Here is a 21,323-nt window from a genome sequence, read left to right as displayed (position 1 = left end):
AAAAAATAAATAAAATTTGAGGTACTAATGGAATATCCAGATGGTGCTAACTGGCAAAGAGCTGGAAATAAAGGTATGGAGTTCAGTAAGGTAAGTGGTTAGAGACAAGGTCTGAAGGTTGTCAGTTAAAGATGGTGTTGGTTGAAACCACAGGGGTTTTTTTAATGTTTATTTATTTATTTTTGAGAGTGCACACACAAGTGGGGAGGGGCAGAGAGACAGGGAGGCAGAATGTGAAACAGGCTCTAGGGTCCAAGCTATCAGTGCAGAGCCCTACATAAGGGCTCGAACCCACAAACCATGAGATCATGACCTAGGCCAAAGTTGGACACTCAACCAACTGAGCCACCCAGGAGCCCTGAAACCACAGGTTTCATTAACATTATGGGGATAAGCAGGGGAGAGAAGATAGTGGAAAGACCAAGCAACAGAAGATGGGCAGAGGAAACTAAAGGGGGAGGGTACCACAGAAGCCAACATGAAGGGACTGAAGGAAGGGATACTCTACTCTGCAAATGCTAAGAGTTTGAACAGGAAAACAATGAAAAACAGACCAGGAATTTCACAATTAGGTCAGTAGTGACTTAACAAGAACAGTTTTACTAGATATATAGTAAAACTATACATTTACTCTTTCAAGAAATGTGCTGGTAAAGATAAAATGTGTAGCAACTTAAAGTGGAGAATACAAAGTGGTGTATGTAAGTACTGTATATGCATATACAGTTTGAAAAAATCAAGTCACTAAGAAGGATCAACATGTGAAATTACAGAATACAAAATCCCACAGGACAACAGGGGGACAAGAACACAGGTGGTAGGGCTAGCCTTAGAAGACAGTAAAGACAACTAATTTTTAAGGAAAATGTAGAAAGAATGAGTGAGTAACATATTTAGAAGTAGAAAATTTGACAGCGTTTGCACCTGATAGCCTTCACTTTCTGACACTGAAGGCAATGTGTTGCTAAGACTGCGAAGAGGACCAATTTTGGGGTTTAAAAGTAGTAAAGAAAAAAAAAATGTGTAGGATAAATTATAGTAGTCCAAGAGAGGAAATGAAATTAGCTAGAAGCATGCAGCAATAATCTTGATTTTAGCCTAACATTCTTACTGTCATACTATAATTTTAGAGTAAGTCTCAGAACTAGAGAACTTTCAAGACATCTTCTCTAAACCCCTTCCTCTTCACAGGATGCATTTTATATACTGTTTACTGCCTGCTCCTCACTTCCTGCCAGCAAAATACACACATACCGCCCCAAAAACAGAAACTCCACGATAGCAGAGAAAATATCTGGTCTATCCTCACACCAAGAACAGTGCCTAGCACATAGTAGGGACTCAGTAAATAGTTGCTTACTGGATGAAGGAAAGAAGAGGCAAATGAAATCCAGAGAGAAAAGCTACTCAAGGTCAAAAAGCTAAGTAGTATGCATCCCAAATCTATCAACACTGGTCCAGTGCTATTCCCACTATACTATTACCCTCATAGACTCACAATCATATGATCTTTAATTGTTCTTTGTTTCATGTCTCCTTCCTTGTGCAAGAAAATATTTATAATCCATCCTCAATGACTGGCCCCATTCTCCCAACTTCAATCCACTTTGATCACATTTACAAGCCTCTAAAAGCAAGAATGTTAATATCAAATTTGTCTATAAAAGGATAAATTCTAGAAATGACATATACATGAGTTACATTGTATAGAACACTAACCAAATCTGTGGGTTCATCTTCTTCCACCTCTGCTTCATCATCTTCATCTTCAATTATTGAATCTTCTACCGTTTCTTCATCTTCTGTAAGATCTTGAGCCTCAGCTAATGAGCCTAACAATAAAATACAAAACAGTTAACCTTTACCCCTGGCAAACCAATGTTTTTTAATCCCAGGTATAGGCAACACACTTTCCCCCTTGGAGTAACTCAGTCTCTCAGTTCACTTGAATGATGACAAATAACAATGCATCTAGATGATTCATGATTTTATCTTATTGACTGTCTTACCAACTATATGTTAATTTTAATGGGAAATGCTGTTTAATTTTAAAAAGCATCTAATTGTTAGGAAAATGAAGGTGAAACTAAAGATGCCTGGAGGCTCAAATAAAAAACTTGAAGCAAGTTTGTTTTAAAGAAGCTCCAGGAGGCTGAGTGGCTCAGACGGTTGAGCCTCTCTTGATTTCAGATCAGGTCAGGATCCCAGGGTCGTGGGATCAAGCCTGAGATTCCTTCTCCCTCTGATCCTCTCCCCTGCTAGTGCTCTCATAAATACATACGTACGTACGTACATACAAAGATAAATGTAAAAAGCTCCAAAATTTAATCCCTGTCATTAACCAAACAAACAAAAACCCTGCTCAGGCCTAAAGGAAAACAGCACTCTCAATAACTAGGCAAGAAACATTTGTTATTAAACTTGACTACAGTTCTAACTTTTAGAACTTGATAGCATGTAATTTCAAGGAACATACATTTGTATGGCATCCATGGTAAAAACTAGCTTGCATAAATGCATATGATTTAATGAAAACTGCACTGATAACTTCAGGGCTCATAGCCCTGAAAGCATGCATTTATTTCTGCACATACCTTCAAACATGTTTAAGTACTTTTTTATTTTCCCTACACTTAAAAATTAAGCATAACTGTAAGGCCAAGAAATTATAATTTTATAGACAAAAGTTCTCTAAATAAGTCACATTAAATCTATCTCAGGCAAGACCTCAAAAAAGAATTTCCAAGTCCTAGTGATTCTTCCAACTTTCCTCAGAAAAAAAATGATGATGTGGCAGTTCAGTAGAGGGAAAAATGTGGGAAAGGAAGCATATGTACATGCTGCAATACCCAAGAAAAACAGTACATATTAAGGACTATGCATTTTAAGTTTTTTCCACTTCCTTTAGTTCTTACCAGTTGTTAAGATTTATTTAAAATATCAAAGAACACTGATCCACACATTGCGAACACATTGTGAAAAATAGCTTCTACTGTTTGCTGAAGAAAGACTCAAATAGTGCATTCATAATTTACAAGTCATTTTCTAAAACCAGTAAGAAAAATACCTATGCTCACACAATTTTAAGCTGTACTTAAATTTCAAGACTTCTCAATATATATAATGAATTTGCACCCTACATTTCAGTAGATATTAATGTTAACCAGTAACAATCTTGTGCCTAAAAGTCTAGCAATTTTCAATTGGAAAAATGAAGAGAAAACATCCTTTGAAAGACCATTCCTCACAAAAAATGCTTAAAGATATCCAGTTAGCTTTAGATACTGAATTGATGTTTCTTAAAGATGAAAATGTTTTAAAATCTGAAAAAATACACCTAGATTCTAATCAAGTACAATCGTCTAATTTTCTTTAAAAAGCCAAGTGAGCACAGACCAGCAAGCCACTCATAAAGGAAAAGAATCCCTCTTTAAACTCGCAAATGATTTCATTAACAGGTTTGGGTAATTCTCTCACTTGGTTTTCTATCCACTAAATAGAAGCCAGTCACCTCACTGTTCTTTGCAAAACCACTCATGGGTACCTGGCACTATCATTCATTTTGCCACACAGCTTGCTTGAACTTACAGAATGAAAGGAATTCTAGTAATCATTTAGTCAGACTGAATTTTACAGATTAGAAAACTGAAGTTCCTGATAGAACCAGGGCAAAAAGCCAAGTTTCCACATCATTAATGTTCTAAGTTATTTCCACACCAGGTTAACTGTTGGAAAGAATAAGCCGAAATAAACGTATCGTGTCGAATTAGATTCCCCACCCCCCACCCCCAAGAGCAAAGCGCTGTTTCCCACAGAACAAAAAACAGTTAACAGAAAAACGATAGGAGAAGAAAACCGAGGGCTCAAGTAATAGCAATTCCCCGTTCGGCCTGGGAGTAAGGGGTGGACAATGAAGGCGAACATGTGGAGTTCTTCTGAAATGAAGACTCCTGGTAACACGGACGGACCGAGTGCTGATAAACAGGGAGATGGCCAGAAAAAAAGATGCTCTAAGAGTTTAGGTGTGTAGAGACCAAGGGTTTCAGCAAATGAATGGAGGGCTCCCAGCGTGGAAGCTAAAGACACGTCAGCCCAGAGCGGATGGGGGTGGAGCGGAGGCGGCCAGAAGAAATACAACGGGCTGCAGAGCGCGCTTGGGGTGCAGCTGTGCCCACTGCCCCTTCACCTCCTTCCCCCAAGCCGAGGACCCACCAACTCCGGCCACAGCTGCAGGCGCGGGTCCCGGGCCAGAGGAGAAGCCCAAGGCTGCGGGCGGCCACCAAGCAAGGTCGCCCGGCACTGCCCCGCGCTCCGCACGCAAGAGGCGGAGACCCCAGCGGGACTCAGCCCGCGCGCGCTGAGACCCCCTACTACCGGCCGGGGGTCGGGGAAGGGGTAGGGAGAGGGTGGCGGGACGCACGCCGGACCCAGGAGCCGCTGCCGCCTCCAGCTTCAAACTTGCGGTCGGTGGCGTCTCGTCTCCTTCCCGGCCAAGACCCGCCACCTACTCCCTCGCCTCACCTCCAGGGCCGCCTCGGAGCAAGAGGGTGGCGGGAAACACAAGCAAGAGAAGCAGAAGCAGGCGGGAGAGGACTCTCATGGCGCGGCCGGTCCGGTAACCAGTCACCGCCCGCCAGTGCTCTCCGCGGCTCCGGCGGTAATGGCGTTACTCTTCATCCGGGCTCCGGCAGGGGGCGGGGCACGTATCACGCAAGGGCCCTCGCCACGCCCCCTCTTCTGGCCCAGGAACGCCGCCAACGTGGCTGCTTGGCTCGGAAAGGGGGGGAGCACGGGCAGCCCCAGGAGTCACGTGACGGATTGCCGGCGGCCTCTGATGTTCCCGAGAAAGTCCGCCTCCCGCGTTAGACGCGGGCTGGCCACCAGTGGTTTGTTGCTCGCTCCGCCCTGCTTGTCCGTTGGTCCCAATTAATTAGCGTCGCAAGTAGTTACTTCGTTTGAGTGACGTTCCGCCTGGTGCCCAGCGCGCGATAGTCTTCGTATAATTTTAAATTACAGTGCTACAAGGAACATGAAGTGCCCGTATGTGGCACTGAAAAGCAGAAATATGTTCTGTAATATATAATTGTTAAAAAAAAACCCAAAAAGCATTAAAATATACACTGAAAGATCTTGCCCCCTATCTGCCCACAACCTCATCTATGGTTAAATAGTGACAGTTCTTAAATTCTTTTTTTTTTTTTTTGACAGTTCTTAAATTCTTACTTGACATTCCAGAATTATAAATCACCTACAACAGTGCCTGGCATATGGTAAACATTTGGTAAATATAAAATAGAGGCAGCAATGGCTGTTCAGTGTCCTTCAGTTTCCTCATCTAGTTGGGTTGTTACCAATAATCTGGTATTTCATGCAATTAAACAATGTGAATATGAAGTATTACTGGATTGAATCCGTGTGAGATGTCCTATAGATGATGAAACAAATAAGTTAACCTTTATTGCCTGCTTATTATTTCCAATCACTATTTCCTAGAGCTGTGCTTTCATTATAATCTCAGTAATCTCTAAAAATCCCTATGAGCTGGATATTATTCACTGAGAAGAAAACTGAGACACAGAAGGGTTAGTAATTTACCCAGAGCTTAAAGGCTGGTCAATGGCAGATGCAAGATTTGAACCTGGCAGGCTGAGTCCACATTCCTGCTCCATGGCCTAGGGCCATCTGCTGTTCTGCTCCTGCATTGGCTCTGCTCAAGGCCTCTTTGCCCTGGGGCCCCTGTAAAAGCAGTTTGTGGCTGCTGTTGCCATTAATTCTGTCTACTAAAATCACAGCCTGACTGTGCTGAGCTCAAGCAGCTCAGCCCCACTCCACTCCACCAGGCCACCAGTGCCACTGCCGCCACTGCTGTTACAAAGAAAATCACAGGCCCAAAATGGCATCATTTAGGGGCGCCTGGGTGGCTCAGTCGGTTAAGAGTCCGACTTCGGCTCAGGTCACGATCTCGCGGTAGGTGAGTTCGAGCCCCGCGTTGGGCTCTGGGCTGATGGCTCAGAGCCTGGAGCCTGCTTCCGATTCTGTGTCTCCCTCTCTCTCTGCCCCTCCCCCGTTCATGCTCTGTCTCTCTCTGTCTCAAAAATAAACAAAATGGCATCATTTAGGCCAAAACACCAAATCTGGACTTGATATGCTACTTAATTGCGGTGTCAACTTCCCCCAGAAATAGAGTCATAACCAGTCAGTCACGAATTTTCTGATCAGCATCAATGAGGCATCTAGTCACGTGGGCCTTTTCTGTCTCCCAAAAGAAGGTAAGGTAATCAACCTAATAAGACACCCTGTTCTTCCCCCTAAGGGCAGGTGACCAGGCCTGAAACAACCCTTTCTTTTCTTTTGCTAATAACTTCTGGCCCCACCCTCCTTCCTATAAAAACCTTCCCTTTTGTACAACTCCTTGGAGCTGCCCTCTACTTGCTAGGTGAAATGCTGCCCAATTCACGAGTCGCTTAAAAGAGCCAGTTAGATCTTCACATTTACTTGGTTCAATTTTGTTTTTTTAACATGGCTAAGGCACCTGGCAGAAGTGAGGCACTTCCTGAGAGGGCATTCTCCCACTCTGCTGCTGCCTCCATTTCTGTGCTCGGTTGCCAAAGCTGCCACTCTGCCAACGCCACCAAGGCCACTGTCAACACTTTGTGGCTGAACCTTGCGAGTACTCTACTGGCGCGGGAAGACTCTCCTTCCCAACCGTGAGGCAGCTTCTGTTCCCTGAGTTTCAAATCAGGCCTTTTCCGAGTTCCTGATGTGTGACAGGTTTCTGACAAACAATCCTATTTAACTTGCTGCTCTCTCCTTGTACCAGAATGAATCCAATGTGAGCCGTGTAACAGAAAGTATAGGCATTATGTACAGTACTCCAAATCACCTCTTGTCTCCTCACTGGACCAAGGATGTCTCACTGACTCTCATTTCCCTTCAGAGGACTGATTTCCCATGGGGAGGATTCTCATTACAACTCAAACGAGATTCCTAGTAGGTATGTCTCCAGTTCTCAGGACGTGTTTAGACAGTAGCCTGAACCGGTGAGGATAATCTAGTTCAGTCTTAAACTAGGACTGCCACACCAGGTATTAAATGATTACTAATTGATTTTATTTGTGACTTGAACTTCAGGCAGCCAGCTACCTAATACTCATCAGAGACAAAGTGTGCCTATCCTGGAAGTGACTTATATGCAGAATTTAGGAAAAATAAAAACATACAAACAGAAAACAAAGAAACCTATGTGACTGCCCAGTTGGTATTAAAATAAAAAGTAGTTGGGGTGCCTGAGTTGAGCATCCAACTCTTGGTTTCCGTTCAGGTTATAGTCTCACAGTTTGTGAGTTCCAGCCCCGCCTTGGACTCCAAGCTGAGGGTGCGGAGCCTGCTTGGAATTCTCTGTCTCCCTCTCTCTGCCCCTCCCCTGCGAGTTCTCTAGATCTCTCAAAATAAATAAATAAACATCAAAAATAAAAAGTAGTTGCCTGTGGATCAGGGAAGTAAAATACTTACCCTGATCTTGGTGCTTACAAATCCTGTGTTATGATCTACATTTTCCCAATAATAAGCAGAATTCCCATAGTGCCCACCCAGAGCTCTCCCCCTTAGCTGGTTCCAATCCTTGATTTATGGAATTAAGAATCTATCTCCTAATTTAAGGGCACCTGGCTGGGTCAGTCAGTAGAGCATGTGTGACTCTTGATCTTGGGATGGTGAGTTTGAGCCCCATATTGGGTACTGAGATTACTTTAAAAATCTTAATTTTAAAAAAAAACAAAGAAAGAAAGAAAGAATCTACTAATTTATTTAGGTCTTTCCAAATATTTCCCCACGTTCTCTTTTTCTCTCACCTCTGCACCTATCTGTCTGAAGATACTCATTTTCCAGGAATATACCACATCCTGGTTATTCTCTTCCTACAGCTCAGGCAGATCCACAGTTGAATTTCTCCTTTGGTCATTGTATTCCCTTAGAATTTGCAAAAGCAGAGCCTTCTCTTCCTCTGATTACTTAAGTGTTCCTTCAGCCTCTTTGGCAAATGGGCTCATTAAGCACCAGTTTTTGTTCTGTGTTATTATTTCTCCAGGTTACCACATCGCTGAGGAACTTCCTCACGTCCCTTAAACTCTTGCTCAGCTGTTACCTTGAGGGCTTACCTTCATCTCCTAATTTAAAATCGCAACCCTCCAGCCTTCCCTCCCCCTCTCCCCCACTGCCTATTTCCTTCTCTCTATTCTTCACTCACAGTGCTTACTACCTTCAACACAATATATAGTTTATTATGTGTCTTGTCTTTAAACATCTTGAGGCCAGGGATCAGTGTGCCTAGGCGTCACGGTTACAGAAGAGTACACTCTGTGATAACACAGAAAATATTTGTTGAATTTGTTATGTTGTTACCATTGACATCTGTTCTCCACAAATTTGCAACTGAAGTTTAATTGTAGGCTTAATAGGAAATGAAAAAACATCAAGCAAAAAAAATGGTGTGTTCATTACATGCAAGCAAAGACTTCACCTAGCAAGGGCTAAAGAAAAGAATTGGGCTTTTTGTGCTATACTTTACCTCTGAAAGAAATTCCTTATGAAAAGGGGACATGACAGGAAAAAGAAACAGAAAATAAGGAAAGCTTTCGTAGGAGTTGTGGCTCTGGGGCACCTGGGTGGCTCAGTTAGTTAAGCGTCTGACTTCGGCTCAGGTCGTGATCTCACAGTTTGTGGGTTTGAGCCCCACATCGGGCTCTGTGCTGACAGCCAGAGCCTGAAGCCTGCTTCAGATTCTGTGTCTGCCCCTCTCTCTGCCCTTCCCCTGCTCATGCTCTCTCTCAAAAATAAACATTTAAAATACACACACACACACACACACACACACACACACACACACACACACAAGAAGTCATGGCTCTCTAAGCTCTCCTAACTTAGGAGGAGGTCCTACATTCTCGCCCGGCTGCTCTTCCCATCTGGTTCTCTTTCTGCACAATTCACAGACCTCCCCAGCTCATATTGCCTTGAAAAGAATGGACAGACAAAAGCACAATCACCTGATCATTGTCCACAAAACCCTCCACTTATGTCCTTCTGTACACCTAGGCTCTGCCCTCCTTTCTGTTACAACAAAAATATTTATAGGCCCACCAAGGGCATCCACCATTTGTGGTGCGCATCCTATCCCCTGCTCAAAAACGTGTATTTCAAAGATAGCCCTCTCTTTTCTACCTCATAATACATTTCTACTTCTCCAATCCATTGCTCCCATGAACATACAAACATACGGTAATATCGCCCAAGTTAAAAAACAAAACTCGGGGCGCCTGGGTGGCTCAGTCGGTTAAGTGTCCGACTTTGGCTCAGGTCACGATCTCACAGTCTGTGAGTTCAAGCCCCGCGTCGGGCTCTGGGCTGATGGCTCAGAGCCTGGAGCCTGCTTCCGATTCTGTGTCTCCCTCTCTCTCTCTGCCCCTCCCCCGTCCATGCTCTGTCTCTCTCTGTCTCAAAAATAAATAAAAACGTTAAAAAAAAAATTAAAAAAAAATAAAACTCCCCGTGGCCCCTGTTCCCCTTCAGCAACAGCCTCATTTCCCTGCTTTCTGACACAGTAAAACTTCACTAGCTCACCTTTCAACTTTCTTCTCCACCTATTCCAACTGGGCTTTTTCTTTTCAACAGTAAAACATCTCCATCTTGCTAAACCCCAAAGTCCTCATCTGAGCCCCGTTCCCCGCTTCTTTCACACTTGTTTCTCTAGACTCAGTGACAACCTTACTCTCCTAGTTCTCTTTCCACCTCACCGGCCCCTCCTCCTCTGCCTGGCTCCTAAACGTAAGCCTGTTGGAATGGATCTACTATGTAAGGCTGGAAGACTCACCAGCTCACATTCTGGGAGAGGGCCTGGAGGACACTCCATCTACCAAAGCAATGAGGAATGCAGAGGCAAGAAGGGTTCCAGCCTCAGTGAGGCCAGTGGTGGGTTGTCCTCTGTAGCCCAGGCTGAGGGTAAAGGATGCTGTTACAGAACTGGGCTGATAGCAATGAGGATGAGTGGATGAGAACAAAGACCAGATGGCACCCCTTAACCATCCAACAGGGTGGGCTCAGTTATCACCGTCACCATGAGCTGCAAAGTCTGATAGGGAGAGGACTGGAGAACGAGCAGGAGGAGTAACCTGGAGAGAGCCACGGCAATGGTTAATAAGATACGTGGGCACTCAACTTAGTGTTAATTTATACAATTAAAGAAATCAAGAAAGATCGGGAGGGTGTTGAGGGCAGTCACCCAGGAAAAAGTCATGGTCCCCTCCTCAGCTGCGCCTGAGCTGGTTCTCAATTCCAGAACCCAGTAACTGCAGAGAAGCCAGGGTACTATGATGGGGAGTCCTGAAACCCCACAATAGTTGCCATTCAGTTGTGAATCCCCCATCCTTCTTCAAAGGACGGACATTTACTCACAGTAATCATGCATTGAGGAAAGGGGAACACCAGGCCTTTGGAGGATTCTTGGACACAAGGTCTGAACTGATGTTATATCCAGGATCTAACATGCCAACATGGCCCCCTTTTAGAGTAGGAGTATAAAGGAGCCAGGTAATAAATGGAGTCTCATCCTGGGTCCAGCCAACAGTGGATCCTTCAGGTTATCAGACCCACCATATATGGTCCCTGAAAGTACAGATGGAATGGACATACTTGGTGGTTGGTTACATTGGTTCCTTGGGGAGCTATCAAGAGTATTAAGAGTGTGAAGGGCTCAGTGGAAGCTTCTCAAGCTGCCACTACTACTCTCCTTCCCAATGGAGATAGTAAATTAAAAGCACACCCACATCCCAAGGGAATAGTAGAAGTGTGTGCCACTCTCATAGGGTGGTGGTCTCCATCAAATTCCAATTTAATTTGCCAGCTGGCCCCTACAAGAACTAGATGGGTCATGGCAGATGACAGTGAAATACCAAGAAAGTAACCAAGTAGCAGCCTTAATGCCTCATGTTCAGACACAGCAGCTGATCACAGTTTGTCGTACTAATCCTTCTCTTGTATGTTTCCCAAGAACAAGACTGACCAGAATCCTGAAGAAATTGGGGGTGAAAGCAGTGATTGGCTGCCAGTAGGCTAGAGGAGATTTGGGGTGTGTGAGATGGAAATATTCTAAAACTAGATTGTGGGGATTATTGCATGACTATACATTTACTTTGTAAAATCACTGAGTTCTACACTTAAAATAGGTGTCTTTTACAGTATGTAGATCATCCCTCAATAAAGGGAAGAATATATTAAAAAGATGTATTAGTTGTAGTAATTCCTCATGTATTTATGTACTGTAGTTTTTATACCTATTTGTGAGATAGAAGAAAATATATACACTGGTCTCTGCCCCAGTTCCTGTCATAGAGCACCTAAAACTTTTGTCAATTCCTAAGTGAGAACAGCATTAGGGGCATCTTTTGTTCTAACGAGGCAACTCTGTGAGCTCTGGATGGCTCCTGGCTGGGGGCTGGTCACTAGAAAGACCAGACCATGATTAGGAGGTTGGAATTTTCAGCTCTACTGTCTATTTTCCAGAAAGAGGAAAAGGATTGGACATGGATTTAATGATAAGTCACGGCTACATGAGGACACCTCCATAAAAATCCCAAAAGGATAGGATTCAATGAATTTCTCAGTTGACGAATACCTCCAAATACCAGGAAGGGAACACACCCCAACTCCATGGGGACAGAGCACTCAGGATCCTCCCAAGACCTCATCCTGTGTAACTCTTAGTCTGGTTTTTCATCTGTATCCTTTTATAAACTGTTAAAGGTAAGTGTTTCCCTAAGTTCTGTGAGGTGCTCTAGCAAATTAATCAAACCTGAGGAGGGGTTTGTCGGAACCTCTGATTTATAGCTGGTCATCACCTGGACTAGTGATAGGCATCTGCCGTGGAGTGAGGGCAGTCTTGTGGGACTGAGCCCTTACCCTGTGGAGTCTGATGCTACCTCCAGGTGGGGAGTGTCAGAATTGATTTAAATTGTAGGACACCCAGCGGATGTCACAGAGAATTGCTGTCGGATGCTTGGTGTGTGGAAAAACACCACACATCTGGTGTCAGAGTGTTGTGTGGTAGTAGCATCAGAGTAAAGGAGAGACATGGGAGAGAGGGAACTGACTTCTTCCTAGACCCTATTCTCCGAGTACCAAAGGTCTCTGATAGGGATGTTCAAATCCTCTAGTCCAAATGGAAGTGGAATTCATCAGTAGAGTGGTTGTGCTGTGAAATCACAGAAATTCTCTTCTCAGAACATCTTTGTTGACCTTGGCCCCATTTATTAGAAGGACCCTCAAGTGTACATTAGTGCCATTGAATTTTTCACCATATCGTGCTCACTGGAATTTCTTAAAAACTATGTTCTAATTGTTCTTCATGCAAGGTTGGCCTTGCTAAATACGGGAGGATCTATGTTCAGTTTCACAAAGTACCCCAGAGGTACAATTATGAATTCATACTGACTCCTAGAGTCCTTTGTAAATATTTCAGAGTGGAGCTTCCGGAATTACATATGCTACTTGCTCATACCCAGCGTTTTATTTCTATAGGCAAGTGTCACAATCTTTTATTATTTTATTATTTTTAAAACGTTTATTTATTTTTGAGAGAGAGAGAGAGTGAGCAAGTGTGCATGACGGGGGCTGGGGGCGGGGGGCGGGCAGAGAGAGGGCGACACAGAATTGGAAGCAGGCTCCAGGCTCTGAGCTGTCAGCAAAGAGCCCAACGTGGGGTTCAAACCATGAACTGTGAGATCATGACCTGAGCCGAAGTCGGACGCTCAACTGACTGAGCCACCCAGGTGCCCCTAACAGGTACTTCTGATTATAGCATCACCCACCATCAACCTACCCTTTACATCACTTTTAAGGTGATCTTTCAAAATGCATACATGACCACATCATTCCTCTACTTTAAAGCTTTTGGAGCTTGAGATTTCATAAGGATAAAGTTCAGATTTTTTGGCCAGGCATACAATGCTATTCATGACCATCTTCGCCTCCTGCCATATGAAGAATGTGGGTTTTAGACATGACTTGTGGTTCATGGGATGTAATAGAGCCTATCATGCCTCTGTGCTTTGACTGTGCTGTTGTTTTCCCCTTCTATCTGTCTGGGGACTGTCCAGTCAGGGACAGATCTGGCTCAGGTGTACTGAATTTCCCTGACATAGTCCTGGGTCATTTCATCTATGCTTCTAGCATACCCTGGACAGTTACACCTGCACCCCACTCTAGAACAGTGTATCTATCTTCTTTGGATTATGTAGTCCTTCCTTGCCTGATTTTTCTTTGTGTCCTTGGCATCTAACATAGAGGCTGTCACACAGTTTATTGAAAGTCACTAAATGTTTTTTGAAAGAAGTACAGGCTTAGACTCAGCATCCTTCAGTCATGCACCAGAGGAGGCACATTCATTTTGAGACAACCTGCAGGTAAAATATCATAAATGTCTAATAACATACATGGCAAATGTGGTGCTTAGGCACACGCTCCTGTTTGCAGACAGCCTATGTTAATCCCTCCTTTCCAAAAGTTTCATCACAATAGTGTACAGATTGCAGAACTGCATTAGCCATCTTTATGTTAATATTTGTCTTTCTCCTGTCATGTTTTTGATTTTCCCTGAAGGGGATCCTCCAGGGAAACAATATCTCTTTTTAAAACTGGAATCATTTCCAAAACTTTCAATGCTTAATTTTCTGAAACACAACACTGTCACAGCTGCATTTTTCTGTGCATTTCTCATCATTTGTCTTAAATGGTATTGCAACTTTTTGAATTTGAGAAGTTAAAATTTCTGTTTCAAAATTCACATAAGATCTGTCTTACAGAATTCCTCAGCAAAAATAACAACAATAATAATAGCTTTTATTTATTCAGCGCTTCCTTCAAGTGCAGATATATATTCTCCATATATTCTTCTCTTGTACTTACCTGAGTAATTTCAGTGCAAAACTAATTTCAGCAAGCTAAAATAATTTCTCCCTTCCAATAGTTGATTCAACAGCTACATCTCCATCCTGGTTCTGGGATTTAGCAAGAGGATAATATGCATGTAGGCACATTTGTTTTTCTGTTTTATCTCACAAAATCAGCTGTCTCTGGTTCCTTTGTTTAAATTCAGAACTAATTCCTCAAAACTATGTTAAAGTAGAAATTATGAGTTAGGTCTCAAAGGACCAGTCCTCCCCTTTCATCTGTGTTTTAATTCCAAAGGATTTCAGAATTAGTGTCTTAAAATTTGGTTGGTAGTAGGAAGAGCTTGCCTGCCGGAAGAGAAAAACGATGTCCTACAGGCAGAAACAAAAAGTTGGAATGAGATACATTACTGTTTTATGTGTCCTTAAAGGCTTGATAATATGGAAGTGATATTGTGTGAATGAAAATAGACATTTGCAAAAGAAGCCACTTGTTCCTCTGTTTATGTTAAAGTAAATATGTTTTGTCATTCACAGTAATAAATTAGAAGAAAAGTAATCACAATTTTTAGGATGTATAATTTCATCATTTATACAGATTTTAATGTATCATTTGTATGATTGATCTGGTTACTATACTTAGTAATGACTGTGCTCCTGGACTGGTTGACGAAAATGATTAATGTTTAATCTTCAATCCTATTTAATTTAAATAATTTCTATTTCCTTCTAAAATATCTGGCATCTAAAAATGAAAGGAAAAAAATGTATCAAGTTTTTAGGAAACACAGGCATTCAGTGACAGGACAGCTGATTCTTGATTACATATGGCATTCTTAATTATATATACAATTCTTACTGCATAAACAGCTAATTCTTATATACATATGGAAAAGTAGTACAGCCTGTAGATGGATAAACTTCACAGATAACACCACTACTATATTTTAATAAATAATTTTTTGTTTCAACCTTTTTCTCATTAAGGAACATGGCAAGGAACAAGGGTGGTTGAGTTTCATCTTCCTTGGTTTGGTTGCCAGCTGGCAGAATGAAGAAAAAGGAATAGAAACAAGAATGTAAATATTTCATAAAATGACTTACCAGCACAGTATAACTAAGAACTGGTAGGTAGTATTAAGGTATTCTCATAACTCCACTATTATAACAGCTGGGTCTCAGTGGAGCATATACAGACATGCCCTTGACTGTACCCCTCTTCCACAAAGCTATATCACAAATAGGCCACAGGTTTTCATGAATACATACCCTTGGCTTGGGGTAGGACAAGGGCACCAGTGGCTACATCTTATATTAGGAATTACTCCACCATGGGTAGCATTGGTCCTGGGTCCTGAGTCTGCCTAACACCCCCTCCTATTTAGTACCTATTAGGGGATAGGTGCTGGGGGATACCAAAATGAATATGAGACAATCCCTGCACTAAAAGGGTTCTAGTCAAGTTAAGGGATGTGCAAGTAGAGAACAGTAATGAAATGTTGCAGGTGCTGTTTTATCAAAGGGGACAGTGTGGGCACGTGGTAGGAAGCCAGTCAGTTGCATGTGGGAGACAGGGCAGGAGAGGCTTTATACAGGAGATGGAGCTTGAACTGGTCTGTAAGTCTGTGAGGTGGGAACTGAAGTAAGAGGAGAAAAGGAATTGAGAGAGAACATTCCTGGCAGGGGAAGATGCATGGGCCATACCAGGAAGGCATAAAAATAACAGCATGTTTGGAAAATGGCAAGTGGTTAGATGTGGTTTGGTGTATGATGACAAAGAGGAAGCAGTGAATGAGAAAGCTGGATAGGAGGGTGAGGGCCAGATCATAGAGGACCTTACATGCTGCGCTAGGGAGCTCGATTTGATCCAGAATGCAAGTGGGAACCACTGAGGGGTTTTATGTAGGGAAGGGGCATCATCCTTTTTGCTTCTGAAAGATGACTCTCTGTCTACTCTGTGGAGGATGGAAGGAAGGGGTGCCAAGCTGGAGGCAGAAACAAGTAGGAGATGACTGTCATAGGCCAGATGAGAAATGATGAGGGCCTGACATGTGGCAGTGGCTGTAGGGATGCAGTGAAGAGGATGAATACAAGGAAAATTTCAGAAGGAAGGTTCCCAGTTACAGGATGTATGATGATCAGAGGTCAAAGAGGCCTCATCTGAGGACAGAAAGGAAAGCGACACTGAACATTACTAAAATGTAACTTTAGGAACTCCTATTTAATCTTGTGCTATGGTCAAATTACATGGAAACAGAATATTCTTTATAGTGATCATCAGTATGACCTACCACGGTCAAGGACTTTGGATGATATTCTAATCTTCTTGGTCTGTAGGAGATAGAGATCATAACGTTAAAAAAAAAAAAAAAGTGGCGGGCTAAAATAGAGACCCTAGTGAACAAGTATGCCATTATTTAATATGTTCTTGCCTTCACTTTCAAGGAGAAATTGCCATTTAGGATAGAACTATGAGCACCTAAAAGATTCAGAGAAAGCTTTTCAGTGTGTAATATATGGATCAGTCTCATTGCAATTAAATAAAAATATTGAGCCACAGTCTTGTGTTTTAACATTCTCATGGACTTCTTTAGGATAAGATTCTGGCTCTTGAAAATGATAGAGAACTAGAAGCAAAAAAAAAAAAAAAAAAGACATCTGAAACTATTAACGTGCTCGCTTTTATCTCCGAATTTCCCACTCTTTCCACTACTGAAGACAGTCAGTGACAGGAGCACCACAATTCTGAGGCAGTGCAGAGGTAGTCTAAAGTGTGTTCCCCGTGCTGAGGGGAAGCTTCAAGGACGGTGGTGGCTGAAGGCTCCTGTAAGTCTCCAGTTTTCTAAGAAACAGCCTTGACCAGCCGGAAAGGGCTCTTCTACTTCAGCTCACCCCCTGACTTCAAAGGCCATTCGAAGTTTACACAAATGGGCCTCAAACCAACTGTGAAAATAGGCTAAATAAACAACTAGCTGTACTAGTGAAATCTGTAAATTAATATGCAAATTTTCTTATTTTAAAATAAGGATGGGAAAAACATTCCACAGTTTCTGACAGCAATTCAGAGAAGATTCATATTCAGTTTAAATTAGCAACTATAGGGCATCTGTAATATGCCAGGCATCAGATTGTATTCTTTCATATTAGGGGGAAAAAATCATAGTTAACCTATCACTTTGCAAATAGTAGGATAATCTGCTAAGGGGTTTTAATTCTCAAAACATAGTTGTATTGCAAATGGTATGCTGAACATTCGTGACTCATGACATAGTCAAAACTCAACTTTAATATCTGCTTCCCATTTCTGCTTTAGACTTTCTTCACTCAAGAAAGCTTTTCCTTTGCCATTGGCTAAATATGCAGCAGGCCCAGTGATGTCGTTGGCTAACTCTAAGGTGAGGTCAGTCCTCACTGTGGGGCACGAACACAATCTCAATTCAGTAAGCAGAATGTCCGGTCTTGCATATTAATCCTTTAATCTTCATTCAAAAGTAGGACTTCTCCTCCCCCTTGCCAAGCTAAGGCATGTAGTTGGGAGCACCACCTGCCATTGGGGGTCAATTTCTGCTCCCTCTTCACTCACCATCTCCCCCATTTGCAGGAGGAGGGAGGAGAAGTAAGGTGCTGGGACATTTTTACTTGGTATGGTGACTTCAGTCTCTGGGCTTGTAGTGGCTAAGCTGACTGCGTCTGTGGAGCTTGCCACTGCTAGGGACCTCTGTCCTGCAGTTCCCTTGACTAAGGCCAATGCATCTCCCTTCTGGTGGTCACCTGATACTCCATCAGCCTCTAAAAATCTGGCATTCCCTTCTGGCCTCTTGGTGCTGGTAGCCTTCCAGGCAGCTTTGGGCAGAGCCCAAGATAACTCAACTCTCTCCTGTCTGGTTCTTAAGAAACTATCACACACATCTTTTGTCCTGCTGACGAGCTCAGAGAGAACAGGCCACCCCATCACAGCCCCTCTTTGGATCTGCCACAGCTTGCTTTAGTTATCTCAGGCATGGTGTGTCACTGGCATTGTTTCCCAACTTTTAGGGCATGCATATCAAAGCTCTCAAGTTGATCTTCTGGACACCCCCACACCAGGCTTTAAGCAAAAGAGGTAGAATTACTCGGGGGCAATGGGAGCTCACGATATGATGGATTCAAAGAAATTTCTTTTCCAGTCTTCCCCACTCTCCACAGTTTTTATACATTGGATCTGGTCAAGAGATAGGAGTCCTGAAAGCAGTTCTTTGCAATTTCCTTCAGAAACTCTGCACATGGGGAAACTCACTCTCACTTTGAGAACTGATAACTGTTTTTTTAGCACCTCAGGGACTAGGCCGTGAGGAATCCCATTTTAATATCCTGCTATGGTCTTAATCAACCCCATAGGGCTTGTGCATATACCTTGTAGCATCAAAATTACAGAAATAATGTATGTATTATAAGATTTAATATTAGTGTAAGAAAATCTGGTCATAAGATATATATGTAAGCTGTTTTGGTGTAGACAAAATATTAGCTCATATCTTTATATAATCTTCCTTAGAGGTGATTGTAAGTTCCATGAGGGCAGGTATTCTGGCTTTCCAATTCAAGTTCTACAAAAAACATTTATCTACCAACTATTTTATGCCAGGCAAAATACCAAGCACTTGCATATAGTGTATCTTAAATTAAGAAAAGGAAAAAAAAAAGTTTTTTAAATGTATTATTCATTAGACTTATGTTTTAAAGTTAAAGACATTATTATTTAGAAACAAAGAGAAAACTTACCTTGATTTTCTTGCTTTCTTTCTGGGCCTCCTAACTAAATCTTCCAGATGTTTATTTCTCTTTTCTAAACTGAAGGAAGAAACAATTGGATTTTATGACTAAAACTGACTTTTCTAAACTAATATTTTGTTGGACTCACTGGGGGATTTGAGACGATAAGTGTAAGTGGTGATCTAGCTTCCTGTATATCATCCATCCACCTCACCGTATGAGAATTTGGGATTCTTTCCTAGCAACTCAAATTATTTAATTAATTTCTTCCTTTATAGGTTCCAGTAGTGAAGAAGGAAAGTAGATAGTAGTAAACCTATAAAGTGACAGACGTTCTATTCATTTACACAGACAGTGAGAGAACTGATCCCTTTGCTCGAGGAAACTCAACATGATCCTGGGAATAACATGTTAAAAACACAGCCCCTGGGGGCGCCTGGATGGTTCAGTCGATTGAGAGATTGAGCGTCTGACTTTGGCTCGGGTCATGATCTTGTAGTTTGTGGGTTTAAGCCCTGCATCGGGCTCACTGCTGTCAGTGCAGAGCCCTCTTCAGATCTTTTGCCCCGCTGTCTCTCTGACCTTCCCCTTCTTGTGCTCTCTCTCTCAAAAATAAACAAACATTCAAAAGAAAAATATTTTTAAAAGCACAACCCTTGAGCTGTGAACTGCTTTAACATGGGGGAAATGTGTAATAGTGTCGTAGGAAGGATCACAGCACGCAGGTAGCCTGTTAGAGATTTACTTGTGTTCTACTTTTATGGCTTTTAGCAAGAGAGGTACAAGCAGGTTCCCTTCTTGCCTTTAGGAGGGCAAATTCAATTAAAGTAGTCTCTTCCCAAACTCCCTTTCCCATCCAGGGACAGTTTATTAGTTTCCTGTGGCTGCTGCAGCAAATGACTACAAAGCTGGAGGCTTGAAAAACACACCTTTATTCTCCCACGGTTCAGGAGGTCAGAAGTCTGAAATCAGATACACTGGGCTAAAGTCAGAGTGTCAGCAAGGATGTGCTCCCTCCAGGGGCTCAGAAAGAGCCTTCTTTGCCTTGCCTTTTCCCTCTCTCTGGCCTCTGTCCTAATTCCTTGGCTCCTGGTTCCTCGGCACATGGCCTTTACTCTTCCTGCTGCTTGATCACATTGCCATCTTCTGTCATCAAACTTCACTCTCTCTGCCTCCCTCTTGTAACAACAATTGGGACTGCATTTAGGGCTCACCCGAATAATGCAGGGTAATCTCACCATCTCAAGATCCTTCATTTAATCACACCTGCAAAGCCTCTTTTGCCATACGAGGGCACATTCACAAGTTCCAGAAAATGGGATTTGGATGTCTTTGGGAAGCTGTTTTTCAGACTACTATGGAGAGTAAACAGATCTGTGGAGGATAGGAAATTCTCTTGCAGAAGTCATTACCTCAAATGCCTATGGAAGAGTCAAGCAAGTATGTGAACTGAGTAAAGCCAGCTAAGTGGGGATTTGGACAAACCAGAGAGCATTTGCCCCTATTGTAGAGGTCACTTTTAAGTAACAGACTTGAGCCATGAAAACTTGATCAAGGCAAAAGGGCCCACAGTGACCCCAACCTCCTGGCTGAATACAGACCCGGCCCATCAGGCAGCCTACCTCAAAATATCCTTAAGCCCTAGCTGACCAATGGGTTACTTACAGCCAGGCACAGTTCCAAAAAAGGGAAAATTCCATTGGTCACCATACCACCTCACCTTCCCTCTTTAAATACAGTCCCCACCCACTGCCTTGTGGCAGACAGTCTCTCCTCTGCTGTCCTGCCCACTGCTCCCTTCGGTGTATTCAATAAACTTCTATCTCCTTTGTTCTGCCTCATGTGAATTCTTTCATTGCCCAGGCCACTGGCTTCCACTCAGTCTGGTCGCCCCACATTTGGGGGCCCCCATCTGATTGGGAGGGAATCATACCCATTCCCTGCCTAAAGGACAAAGTTGCTACTTGGCTGATGTTGCCTGATGTTGCCATGTGGGAATGTTGCACTAATGATGTTAGATCTTAATTTTAAAGAAGAGATGGAAATCTAAATCTTTACAGGAAATCTTCCTTTTTAAATATTAGCAATATTTCAAAAATACTTTAAACATTAGATGGACCAAACAAAACACATCTGCCTTGGGATATGCCTCATGGGGTGTCATTCTGAAACCTCTGCATTATTGTCCAGAGATATCAGGCTTTTGTTTTCAAAGATTAAAGGGGAGATGTTGTCCATCCAGGAGGGGATGAAAATATTAAATAGGTCCTCTGTTTACAAACAGCTTGAGTCTGTCATGCTTCATTATTAGAGAAAATGCCATGGAATAAATCTTTGTCTTTCTAGAGCTCACAAACAACAGCCCAAGTCGTGGAGGAAAAGGATACTCAAGGAGAGAGACTAAAGGGGCTGAGTAGGTTAAGCGTCTGACTTCAGCTCAGGTCATGATCTCACGGTTTGTGGGTTTGAGCCCTGCATTCAGCTCTCTGCTGACACCTGGAACCTACTTCGGATTCTGTGTCTCCCTCTCTCTCTGCCCCTCCCCTGCTCATGCTCATGCTCATGCTCTGTCTCTCTGTCTCAAAAATAAACATTAAAAACAATTTTTTTTTAGGATTTAAAAAAAAAGTG

At 42.7% G+C, this 21,323-nt stretch overlaps 2 protein-coding genes across 7 annotated transcripts in view; both read right to left on the bottom strand.

Annotated features, from left to right (window-relative positions):
• Positions 1-4,698, bottom strand: part of SSR1 (signal sequence receptor subunit 1) — a 40,487-nt gene extending 35,789 nt beyond the window's left edge. Inside the window, exons 1-2 of the mRNA XM_060614865.2 lie at positions 4,522-4,698; positions 1,720-1,832 (exon numbers count right to left, since the gene is read on the bottom strand). Coding sequence (XP_060470848.1) covers positions 1,720-1,832; positions 4,522-4,600 — 192 coding nt within the window. The 5' untranslated portion in view covers positions 4,601-4,698. The remainder of the gene's footprint in view (positions 1-1,719; positions 1,833-4,521) is intronic.
• Positions 4,699-13,873: 9,175 nt separating this feature from the next.
• Positions 13,874-21,323, bottom strand: part of CAGE1 (cancer antigen 1) — a 55,758-nt gene continuing 48,308 nt past the window's right edge. For 5 of the 6 annotated variants that reach the window (XM_060614848.2, XM_060614853.2, XM_060614849.2 and 2 more), the window contains 3 exons: positions 18,702-18,770; positions 16,232-16,271; positions 14,870-14,983 (listed from right to left, as the gene is read on the bottom strand). In XM_060614848.2, the coding sequence (XP_060470831.1) occupies positions 14,888-14,983; positions 16,232-16,271; positions 18,702-18,770 (205 nt within the window). In that variant the 3' untranslated portion in view covers positions 14,870-14,887. Of the gene's footprint in view, positions 14,686-14,869; positions 14,984-16,231; positions 16,272-18,701; positions 18,771-21,323 lie in introns of those variants that run through there. The other variant, XM_060614851.2, reaches the window with a different exon arrangement.

This window comes from Panthera onca, chromosome B2 (assembly GCF_046562875.1).
Source record: "Panthera onca isolate mPanOnc1 chromosome B2, mPanOnc1 haplotype 2, whole genome shotgun sequence".
Taxonomy (NCBI): Eukaryota; Metazoa; Chordata; class Mammalia; order Carnivora; family Felidae; genus Panthera; species Panthera onca.
This window is presented reverse-complemented; position numbering and strand designations above follow the sequence as displayed.